The 12,271-nt window shown below is 31.1% G+C and overlaps 2 protein-coding genes across 2 annotated transcripts; both read left to right on the forward strand.

Moving 5' to 3' along the window:
• Window positions 1-5,630: 5,630 nt before the first annotated feature.
• On the forward strand, window positions 5,631-6,571 carry LOC145059755 (uncharacterized). Its single transcript, XM_079007546.1, has 2 exons — window positions 5,631-5,948; window positions 6,014-6,571. Exons 1-2 carry the CDS (start codon window positions 5,631-5,633, stop codon window positions 6,569-6,571), a joined length of 876 nt encoding a protein of 291 aa, XP_078863672.1.
• Window positions 6,572-6,812: 241 nt separating this feature from the next.
• Window positions 6,813-8,043, forward strand: LOC145059756 (uncharacterized). The gene is made up of 2 exons (XM_079007547.1): window positions 6,813-7,518; window positions 7,601-8,043. The coding sequence occupies exons 1-2, from the start codon at window positions 6,813-6,815 to the stop codon at window positions 8,041-8,043; spliced, it is 1,149 nt and encodes a 382-aa protein (XP_078863673.1).
• The last annotated feature ends 4,228 nt before the right edge of the window (window positions 8,044-12,271 follow it).

Genomic DNA, 12,271 nt, shown 5'->3' on the forward strand with positions numbered 1-12,271 from the left:
TCCCCAAATCCCGAATAATGGGTACTCTACCTCTAGTATGCACTAACTACTTGCACGCTACCAATTATCTCATATAAGCAATCTCCCTAGACTAAGGCATCACAAAACAGGCAATTCTAGTCCTATCATGTATACCTAGTCTTCTAGCATGCATAACAATTCATAATTCAGTGCATAACATAACATTGTAAGGTATTCTGGGGATCTTTACCGTTCGGACGCTGGCTGCACGTACACACTGTTCCATCCTTGTTTTACCGCTTTATCATTTATAAAATGTTGCGTCCTTATTATTTAAAAAGATTTTTCCTCAAATCCCCGGTCTGAGTTCAGTTGCACCCAAAAGTACACCCGAATCCCTCAAACCAAGGCTCTGATACCAATTATAACAGCTCAAATTTTCAAATAAATTTTTCATTTAAAACAAAGCATCATTATTCGACAAAAGGGTTTATTCCAAGTTTATTTCAAAAGTATAAATAATAAATCTTCAGGATCTTCAACAGTGGCAGTGTGTACGTGTCACGCCGGAGCCTTCCCACGGTCATCACTAGTACCTGAAAAAAAAACATAAACACAACTAGTAAGCATAAATGCTTAGTGAGTTCCCCAGTATACGACTTACCCACATACGCCTTCCGGCCCGGACCTTTCAGTCCACATAACATCGCCTTCCGGCCCGTAATATAATCGCCTTCCGGCCCATAACGTATAGCCTTCCGGCCCGTATTAGATTGCCTTCCGGCCCATAGTATTTTGCCTTCCGGCCCATAATAGTATAAAACATAACACATGTAACATAACGCACATAACACATAAGTCACACATCATACCGTTCTTTCTGTCACATAAGGTCTCGCCTTCCGGCCCGTATAAGCATACATCACATATAAGCATACATCACACATAAAGCATCTACCTCTCTAGACATAGCATAAATATAACACATACGACCTTCCGGTCTCACAGTCAAACCCTTCCGGGTAAAGTATAGTGAGAAGACTCACCTCGTAGTATGCAAGCTATAAACCCTTCGAGCTACTCGCACTCGATCCGCTAATCCGCAGGTTCCCTATAATACCACATACCTTTATTAAGGATCTTATCAAACAAGACAACTAACCCTACTAAGTTACATACAGGTCAACGGTCAATCTTGACCAGACTCGTCGAGTGCAAAGGGCAACTCGGCGAGTATAGACACCCTGACTCCACTCGCCGAGTCTGAAGAACGACTCGGCGAGTCCTAGTAGATCTTCAAGCTACTCGCCGAGTCTGAAGAACAACTCGACGAGTTCCAATAGGTCTTCAAGCTACTCGCCGAGTCCGAAGAACAACTCGGCGAGTCCTAGTGAATCTTCAAGCTACTCGCCGAGTCTGATCATTGGACTCGGCGAGTCCTCGCCATGCAGTCAATCCGCTGCCTCCTGTATTTCGCATGATTTCGAAATATATAGATATGGGGCTTCCTGGACTTTCACATATACTAATACAGGGGTTTTTAAACACTTATAACAACACTACAATCTAACAATCCCTTAAATGGGTTTCCTAAACCCTAAATTCGCATACAACATAAAAGCTACAGATTTTGATCCGAAGATTACCTGGAAACGTGTTCCCTGTGTCCCCAAACCTCCAGTACTCGATTCCTTTGATCACCACCTTGCCCCTCCTTGTCTAACAATCTCTTCAAGCTTCTTCTAGCCCTCACTATTGCTCCAGATGCCCACAAACTCCCAATGTATCTTCATTCGGCCAAAAGACGCGACATGACGGCCATAACATCATTATATACGATTCAGAAATGAAACGGCTAGGGTTCAGCTGAACCAGCGTCTACTCGCCGAGTCCCTATTTGGACTCGTCGAGTCCATTCGCGTATTTGCGACTGCGACCAAGACCTTGGCCCTACTCGGCGAGTCATGCACCAACTCGCCGAGTCCCCTCCTAAATGTGCCCCAGAAATAATTTAGAGAAATACCTGAAATTCCGGGCTGTTACAGAAATAATTCAAAAACTCTTAGAAAATGACATGTGTCAAATTCAATGAGAACATGACATTTGGCAAAATTGATTTTTATTTATTAGGTTAGATGCGCATAAACCAGCCATGAACCCTTATGTTGTTGCATGTGTTTATTTGTTTAACATGGTTGTAATAATTTATTTATTCATATGATATGTAATAATTAAATATATAGTTTTCATTTTGTTTATTTTTGTAAGTAATAGATTAGTTTTAAAAATAGTTTATTTTTATAAAAATGTAATAAGATAAAGATCAAGACAATTTTAGATTAAATGTCAACCCATGATTTTATAAAAAATTTCTTTGACTTTCATGAAATTATTTGTTTTTGGAGCTTGACTTTTATAAAATTACTTAACCCTTATTAAAGAAAATATTACCATGGAAGGATTTAAATGATCAAACGACTAATGTGCGACTTATAGGGAGTGTTTGGCATGGAGCTTTTCGAAGCGTTTGAGATCTTCTAGCTTTTAGCTTTTGACAAAACGTTCTAGTTTAAACAAAAAGCTTCGTTTGACAGTACGAGCGTTTAGCTTTTAGTTTTAACAAAACGCTCCGATTCTAAAAGCTACTTCATGTAGCTTTTAACAAAACGCTCCGGAGCTTTTGAAATCAATTTCCATAATTACCCTTAAAAATATATTTATATATTTTTTTATTTTTAATCAATTGTCCTTTTATGTAATTTTATATATTTCAAAAGCTTCCAGCTACTTTTGCCAAACATTCATATAACAAATAAAAGTTACAGCTTCCCACTACCAGTTATATGCTACCAGCTACCCGCCACCCGCTTCCAGCTAACAGCTACTTTTGCCAAACACGCCCATAATGTTCACAATTCAAGCTTAACAAGTTTAACTGTGTTGAAATCCCACCAAACTAGTTGTTAGTCAACGGAATTAGAAAAAGGAAAAGAAGCAATTAAAGAGATACTTATGTAAATGAAATAAAGAGAATACTTACTTTGTTAATTAAATGGAACGGGGGCAACAAACACTAGGGAGAGCGTGAGGTTGAGAAATGGTCATTGATCATATATATATATATATATATATATATATATATATATATATATATATATATATATATATATATATATATATGGGTAAAGTGAATATACCTAACAACCTTATATAAACTTAGGTACCTAACCACATTATACTACATTGTTTTGCATTATATTTTCATTGCAATCATCTAAGATTCTTAAAGTTGAACCATTAACTTAATTTACTTCCAAGATTTTCAGACATTCACCATTATATTCCTCCTACATCATTTGATTTGTAACGGTAGTATATGAAGCCCACCAAGGGGTCTCCGATAGAAAGACGTCATTTGAAAGAAGATAATGGTAAAAGTCTAAATATTTTGGAAGCAATCAAGTTACAAAGTTGAATTTTAAGAAGTTTGGGTGATTACAATGCAAATATGATACAAAATTACGTAGTATGATATGGTTAGGTACCTAAGCTTATATAAGGTTGTTAGGTATATTCACTTTACCCTATATATATATATATATATATATATATATATATATATATATATATATATATATATATATATATATATTATAATGTGGATGACATGTATTGTGTAGTCATAAGGACAACTATAGACCAATGGATGAAAACAATGAATGATTATGATGAGAGGGTCTATGATACTATGATAGAATAACATGTACCATATAATCACACAAAAATCACTGTAGGGACAATTTTGTCAATTAACCTTGATTTATAAATGGAAAATTTCAAATTTTAAGGAATAAATTTTTTTTAAATCTGATTTTTGTAAATTAATTATATTAATTCCAGATATTCTGACAGAATATATTTATAAGCATGGTGTGAATTCTTAAAGAATATGCTTATTAATAGTAAATCAAACTTTTCTTCTTAAAGAATCCATTCTTAGTAGAATGTAATACACTAAAAAAATTTAAACTAATAACATATCTAATAATTACATTGTATAAACTGGTCTACAAGATTAACAATTTCTAATATGCACTCAGGAAGAATGAGATACGACAAATCTTGAAGTAACATACATAAACAAAATAAGAATATGCTCATTAATAATTCTAAAAGAATAAATCTAATCGATTCTAAAAGAATATGATGATAATATATTTTGAAAGAATAAGACGATGGTCATCATGTTCCTTGTCATTCAGACCCTTTATCATAACATTCTAAAAGAAGCATTTTCATGAAACGGAATTTTGTCAGAATGACTACCATCAGTATAAGAAGGTTTAATCTTCTGTTCATGACCTGAAAAGAAAACAAATTATGAGAAACATTTGTAATATCATTTTTGCCTATTTTTTCACTTAGGGCCTGTTTGTTTACCTCTTAATTAGAAAATAAAGAGGCAGTATCTGAAAATTTTAGATTCAGATCGTTTGTTTGCGTCTTACTTTTTACCTCTTAAAATAAAAAAGACCTCTTAATTTATCAGATAAGGAACAAAGTCTGAAAAAAAAAAGGAACGGGTGTTTTGTGTTTCCCTAATCTACACGATCGAACCGTCTCTTCCTATCGTCTTTCTTCACGTTTTCTTCCTGCCGATTCTTCCCCCCTTGGCGCCTACATCTGTTCGCCTGTAACCCTTCTCCGCCGCCGCCGCCGGAGACGACGCCGACCACCCATCTCGTCTTCTTCCTGCTGTAACGTAAAACAGGTGCATTTTTTTTTAATTTATTCAATTGTAATCTATATGATTTCTATTGATCTTCTTATGGTTCTTCCTTCTTTCAACCCTAATGCTAAAATACATAATAGAAATCAAGTTTTTATGTTATAGTAATCAGGCGGTTCATGTATAAATTGTTGAATTTAAATTCGTGTTATGTATAAATTAGGCGGTTCATGTTTAGGCTGTTATCTTGCCTCAAAAATTTTCGTTTTCATGTTGACATGTGCTTGGGCTAGTTGAACATGGCCATACTAAAGTAATCGAAACTATTCTCAACTTTTGTGCACTATTTTTTCTTTGAATCATTTATTGCCACCTGTTGTAACAACATCGTTTCATCTATAGTGTTCAACACTATTCTTTTAGTTCTTGAATGAAATTATCACAGAAACCTAACCTAGCTCCTAGGACAAGAAGATGCTTTATGTATGACCATGGGTTTATTAGAGATGTGAAATCATACATATTGGAATTGTAGCCTTCTTGATATACCAATCAGTTTTTTGTATCTTCTTGTCCCCTTCTTTCTCATGAAGGTACAAATTCATTCAATTTATTTATTTATTTTTGCATGCTAGGGCTTTCATTTTGAAGTTTTTAATTTTATTAAAGCGTTTGATTTATGTATTGCTTTATAAACGACAACCTACAACAATTATTTGTACTAAATAGATTAGTTTTGGGTTGCTTTGTTTTTCATTTTAATTACGTTTCACAATCTCATATTTCAATTAAATTTATTTAAAATTTTTGTTTCCTTGGGTATACTAATTTTGATCAAAATGTGCCTTTGTTTGCGTAAATTGTTGTTGAAAATGTGTATTTCTAATGTTTAACTTTTTGATCAAAATGTGCCTTTTTTTTTGTTGAATTGATCAAAGAAATGGGAGAAAAGAAGGATAGGATTAGTTGGAAGGTTGAAGGTGTAGAGAAAACGTTTCTAGAAGCTTGTTTACGTGAAGTTACAATCAATGGACATGAAGGGAGTAGTTTGAAAGCACTATCTTGGAGGAATGTAGCTGAAACATTAAAAATTGAACATAATTTTGTTGCTGACCAAAAACAAATGAAGAACCGCTATGACTACCTAAAGTCAAAGTTTGGTGCCTTTTTGAAGTTAAAAAACAAAACCGGTAACGTGTATAATCCAACAACCAACACATTCAATCTTTCCAAAGAAGAATGGGAACTAGAATCGAAGGTAATTTGTTTAGTTATAAAAAATATATTATCATGTTTAAATAATAAAATATTTTTTCCAAACAGTCAAACAAACATGTGGATTCTTTGAGACGCACGCCACTACCGTACCCCGAACTTTGCACACAGTTGGTTGAAGGCGCGACTGCGACAGGCATTCATAGTTGGGGGCCAACTTCTACCATTCCCCGTCCTACTCAAGATTCAAGTCAGTATAGTTTGCATGACTTTGACGACATTGACTGCACTCAACAAGAAACTGTAGGTCTCAGTGAAGAGTCCTCCGCGCCATCAAAAAAACAAAAGACTACAGATTCGGCAAAGAGTCAAAATAAAAGTAAAGATAAGGGTAAAGATGCAGCGAATTCAAGATTGCTTGAAATTGGGGAAGATATTGCAACAGTTGCTAAGATATTTGTGGAAAAACAAACTTCTTCAAATTTGGGAGCGTGTATGGAAAAGTTGGAGAAGTTAGGATGGGGAATATTTGACCCGAGATACACTACCGCTGTTGCTCTTTTTGGTGAAGGTGCGGATAAGAGGCATGTGTGGTTAACCATTGATCCAACTATTTGTGAGAATTGGGTCAAGACTGTTGGAGCACATTATGGAATGTTTCGTTAAGTTTTGATTGAGTCGATGGTTTTTTGTTTTTTTTATAAGTAGATGTTTTGAATGACTACATGATTTGAATGGTTTGATGGTTTTTTTGGATAACTAGATGTTTTGACTTGATGTTTTGTATTACTTGATCTTTGGTTTGAACTAGATTTTTATATGACATGAATGACTTGATGTTTTTGGATGAATTTTTATGTTATATGTTAACATAATTGTTATGTATTTTCAAAATAACAAATTGCTTATGGATTCGGATGAAGAAATTGCATTTTTCATTTTACTATGTTGCTATTGGTTGAATCTAGCGTCCAATAGAATTGGAAGGGCAATTGATAACGATTCGGAAATGAGCGGTCATCAACATACCCAAGAATTGTTACATGGAACTTCTACACAATGTCATGAACTGATGCGTCTTTCACGTGAAGCGTATGTACTTTTATGCAATCATTTTAGACGAAATAATTGGTTGCAAAGTAGTAGACATATAAGCGTTGAAGAAAAGATGGCTATGTTCTTGACAACTATAGCACATAATAAACGATTCAGGATTATCAAACGAAGGTTTCAACACTCTACAGAAACTGTTCATAGATGCTTTCATGAGGTGCTAAATGCAATGATGATTTTTGCAAAAGAAGTTATAGTGCCAACGAATTCAAATGCGACCGTCAATTCCTCAGAGAGACATCGTAGGCTAAAAGAAATATTTCCTGGAGCAATAGGTGCGTTAGATGGAACTCTTGTACATGCAGTCGTGCCTGCTGATCAACAAACTCGCTACAGGGGAAGAGGAAAAGGTGAATGCTTTCAAAATGTGTTAGGAATTTGTGATTTTGATATGATATTCACATTCGTATGGGCCGGGTGGGAGGGCATAACACATGATTCGCGAGTTTTGAAAGAAGTTGCATTTAACCCGACTTCAGGCTTTCCATTCCCTCCTCCAGGTTTGTTCAATTCTTTTCAAATTTATTATAAAATAGGATTTTAAATTTCTATACATAATACTTCATTCACTCATGCTTATAGATAAATATTACCTTTGCGATGCTGCATACACCAACACTCGTGGATTTATGGCTCCTTACCGCAACACGAGATATTGGTTATCCGATTATCGACGACGACGTCCGTTAACTAAGGAAAAAAAATTCAATTATGCACATGCGCAACTCAGAAATGTTATTGAACGTGGATACGGTGTTTTGAAGGCAAGATTCCCAATCCTAAAGCGAATGACTCCTTTTCCATTTTCAGTGCAAAGAGATATAGTCGTCGCTTGTTTTGCAGTCCATAATTTCATAAGGAAATGCGATATTCATGATGAGTTATTTATGGTGTTCGAGGAGAACAATGGTCACACACAAGGGGGAGAGAATGATGGCCAAAATATACACGATATGGAATGGGGTTCACAAGGCAATGAATACATGGATAGTTTGCGTGATCAGATTGCGAATCAATTGGGCTAAATTTAAATTTATAGGATCTTATTTGGATTTTAGTATGATTGGGTGGATTTAAAACTATTTATGTTTGATTTGGATTTGTGTTTAATTTTAAATTTATGTTAAATTTGGATTTTATATGGTGTTTATATTTTTTTGATACCTATTTAAGAAATTTATTAGGTTATTTTCTAAACAAACACTTGAATTCAATAAAAAATAAAACAGAATGGTAAAATGGTCATTTTAATAATTCAGCACAGCAATTCAGAGGTTCCAACCAAACAGCATGTTAAACATTCAGCTCTTAAAATTTCAGACCCTCTTAGAAATTCAGACCTCTTAAATTGACAAATTAATAAAGACACGTGAATAAAGGATTTAATATTGCCACTGTTGTGCCAAATTAAATATTGCCACTGTTGTTGATGGCATCGAATGAAGGGATTTAATAAGGATCAATTCTCATGCCTTGCTTCATACTTAAGATTACATTTTACAATTTTTCATTCTATAAAATTCATTAAAAACATAACAATGAAGACGTGAAATTAACGATACAAACCTTAATTTTCTTATTCTTATTGTGATCTCAACTCCATATAGTGTAACATAATCAATATTAAATGTGTAGTTTTTCTTCAAATTAAACAAAGACAGCAGGGAGAAAGGTTCGATTGATTACCTTTTTTATCAATGTCGATGATGGGGGTTGTCTATGGCACACGATTTCTCCGCTACTAACAGTAATTATAGAACAGTTTTTGGGGTCGGGGTCTGCGCCGCTACCTTGTTGCGATGGGGAGGATACAAACGACGTCGGAAAATCTGCGATTTGTGAATTGTAGAAGACTAGTAACCAGGAAGAGAAAAGGGAATGGTATTAAGCGTCCATGGTGTTGGTTATATAAGGGAAACTAAAACCTTAAAATTAGGGATATTTATTGATTTAGTATTTTTACCATATTTAATTATAACTAAGATTACCATTCTACCCTTATATTATTAATTAATAATCTAATTCCTTCTAAAATCTGATTGGTTCTGGTTCCTACGTCCACACAATAGATGTTTATCCACACAATAGATGTTTATTCACATATGAATCTACCATAATAAATGAAAATGTCATTGCCACTTGTCCCCTTCTCATTCATTTGGACACATGACATTTTCTAAAAATTTTAAAATTTCTATTTTTCACTTGTCATTTTATCGTATTTTTTATTTTATTAAATTAAAATTCCACATTTAATGTGTAAGGTAATATATATGTAAAATATTTATTAGAAAGAGTTTATATATGTAATGTATTTAATACATTAAAGTCTCATTAATTTTATTAATTCAAATTTTTCTCATGTTTTTTATAAATTCAAACTTTTCAAATTATTAAAATTTTATATTTATTTTTTTTAATTAAACCCATATAATACATGAGTCTCACACCTAGTCTATATATATATATATATATATATATATATATATATATATATATATATATATATATATATATTAATTACCTTATAAAGTATTTTTGGTCAAATGCTGAATTTTAAGTCGTACAAACATGCAACGCATTTGTACAATCAATTTATGCATTACAAAAAGAGTAGAATACATATGGTCAACAGTTGAAAAGGTCAAATCTCTTATCCCCTATTCTTAGGCTATTTTGATCCGGTTCATTCCTTATCTCCGTATTTCCCCAAATCTCGCAATTTTTGTTCACAAATCTTAGATATATATCGCTGACGTTTCCATTTCTAAGGTTTAATTCATCTTTTAGCATTCAACCACCATTGTCACACCCGTCGCTTGGCGCGGGTAAACGACTAGTATATATATATATATATATATATATATATATATATATATATATATATATATATAAAGAATAAAGTTTTGTTAGTGACCGGTGGTTTAAAGAAGCAACAGAGGGAGGAATCAGGAATGGGTATAAGGAGGTGTGATCGGTAGAGGAGCGAACAACAAAGTAACATGTCGATGAGAGGAAGAGCTTGTGGTGTTGGGAGAGGTGATGATGAGGGATAGAGAAAGCAAAAACAGATTATAGGATCGGGTCGTGGATACTATTCATTGAAATTTTGGCGGGTGGGTCGACATTAACGCAACCTAAAGTCGAAAGCTAAAATTGATTCACATTTAAAAAAATCAACAAGTATATAGTATCATAGCAAAAAGAAAATATATTGAAATCATAAGATTACAAATAAGAATAATATCATAGCAAAAAGAAAATATATTGAAATCATAAGATTACAAATAAGAATAATATCATAGCAAAAAGAAAATATATTGAAATCATAAGATTACAAATGAGTACATTTGTTTAAGTTACATCAAATGTTACAATACCTTCAATTAATTAAGACATCATAAATGGTTGTTAGTAAAGTAAACTAGACAAAAATCGGATAATGAGTTAGTAAAGTAAACTAGATAAAAATCGGATAATGAGTGAGTTAACTAATGATGCGATGGTTTATCTTTATTGGTAATAAATATTGAATATATATTATACTAAGTGAGTACATAAGAATATATAATTACTAGACGAATGCCCGCACGTTGCGTAGTAACACATATATAATTAAAGTCTTTTACAAATATATATATTTTTTTAAATATAACAATAATGATGTTGTTAAATTTGATATAATAATTTGTATACTAAATTGATATAATATATTGATTATTTTGAATTATATGATAATATATACATCTATTATAACTTTATAATCTCAATCGTTTGAATGACTTCTACCCGCGAGTTATACATGAATAAAATTAAATATAATAAATAGTTTAATGTTATTTATAATTATTGTTATTGTTAATTAATTTTTTAAAATTTATCTGCTTAATATTTTAATTTCTATCATTATGATTATTAAAAACATCAAACGTTACTTTTGATTTTAAAATTAACAATATAATCATTTATATAGAGTTATTTTTAACTATTGCTATTGTAAGTTATTTTAAGCTACTTATTTAGAAACTTTTAACGATTATAAAAATATCTTCATGAAATATTTTACTTAAATTGAGATTATAATTTAGTTTTTGCATTCATCACTACAAGTTATCACTTTTAACTATTTACAAAATATTCTTTGGTTTTTTAATTGGAACAAAAATTTATATTGAAGTTCACATTGTAATGCGTGATAACACCTATATAGTTGAAGTCCTTACAAATATATATATATATATATATATATATATATATATATATATATATATATATATATATTAAATATAACAGTAACGTCGTCGTTAAATTTAATATAATAATTCGTATACTAAATTGATATAATATATTGATTACTTTCAATTATACGATAATATATATATATATATATATATATATATATATATATATATATATATATATATATATATTATAACTTCTTAATCTTAATCGTTTGAATAACTTATACTCGTGAGTTACACATGAATAAATTTAAATATAATATATGGTTTAATGTTATTTATAGTTGTTGTTATTCTTAATTAATTTTTTAAAATTTATATGCTTAATGTTTTAATTTCTATCATTATAATTATTTAAAACATCAAACATTATTTTTTGATTTTAAAGGTAACAATATAAACATTTATATTGAGTTATTTTTAACTATTGTTTTTTGTAACTTATTATAAACTACTTATTTGAAAACTTTTAATGATTATAAAATTATCTTTAGGAAATATTTTAATTAATTTGAGATTACAATTTAGTTTTTGCATTTATCACTATAATTTATCACTTTTAAATATTTACAAAGTATTCTTTGCTTTTTTAAGTGGAACTGAAATTTATATTTAAATTGACATTATAATGTTATATTTAAGTTTGCAATTTAAGTATTTTGTCCAAACTATTCAAAAGTTGCAGCTTTAAAATGATAATGGTTTATATATAACAACATATTAAATCTAATAAATTAAGTATAATATGTTAAAAGTTAAAGTCATAACTTATAATCATTATTAGAAAGACACTACAACTTATCATTTTTAACTATTTACAAAATATTCTTTGAGTTTTAAGTTAAACTAAAATTTATATTTAAGTTGACCTTATAATGTTATATTTAAATTAATAATTTAAGTATTTTATACAAATTGTTCCAAAATTGTATCTTAAAAATGATAATGGTTTACATCCAACAATATATTAAAACTAATAAATTAAATATAATATGTTGAAAGTTAAAAACAT

Source organism: Lactuca serriola, chromosome 6 (genome assembly GCF_051521515.1).
Source record: "Lactuca serriola cultivar US96UC23 chromosome 6, Lser_US96UC23_V15, whole genome shotgun sequence".
Classification (NCBI taxonomy): Eukaryota; Viridiplantae; Streptophyta; class Magnoliopsida; order Asterales; family Asteraceae; genus Lactuca; species Lactuca serriola.

Coding starts and splice junctions, on each gene's coding strand:
- LOC145059755 (XM_079007546.1), top strand. CDS start 5,631: ATGGGAGAAAAGAAGGATAGGATTAGTTGGAAGGTTGAAGGTGTAGAG. Junction 5,949..6,013: donor AATGGGAACTAGAATCGAAG/GTAATTTGTTTA, acceptor TTTTCCAAACAG/TCAAACAAACATGTGGATTC.
- LOC145059756 (XM_079007547.1), top strand. CDS start 6,813: ATGGATTCGGATGAAGAAATTGCATTTTTCATTTTACTATGTTGCTAT. Junction 7,519..7,600: donor CTTTCCATTCCCTCCTCCAG/GTTTGTTCAATT, acceptor TCATGCTTATAG/ATAAATATTACCTTTGCGAT.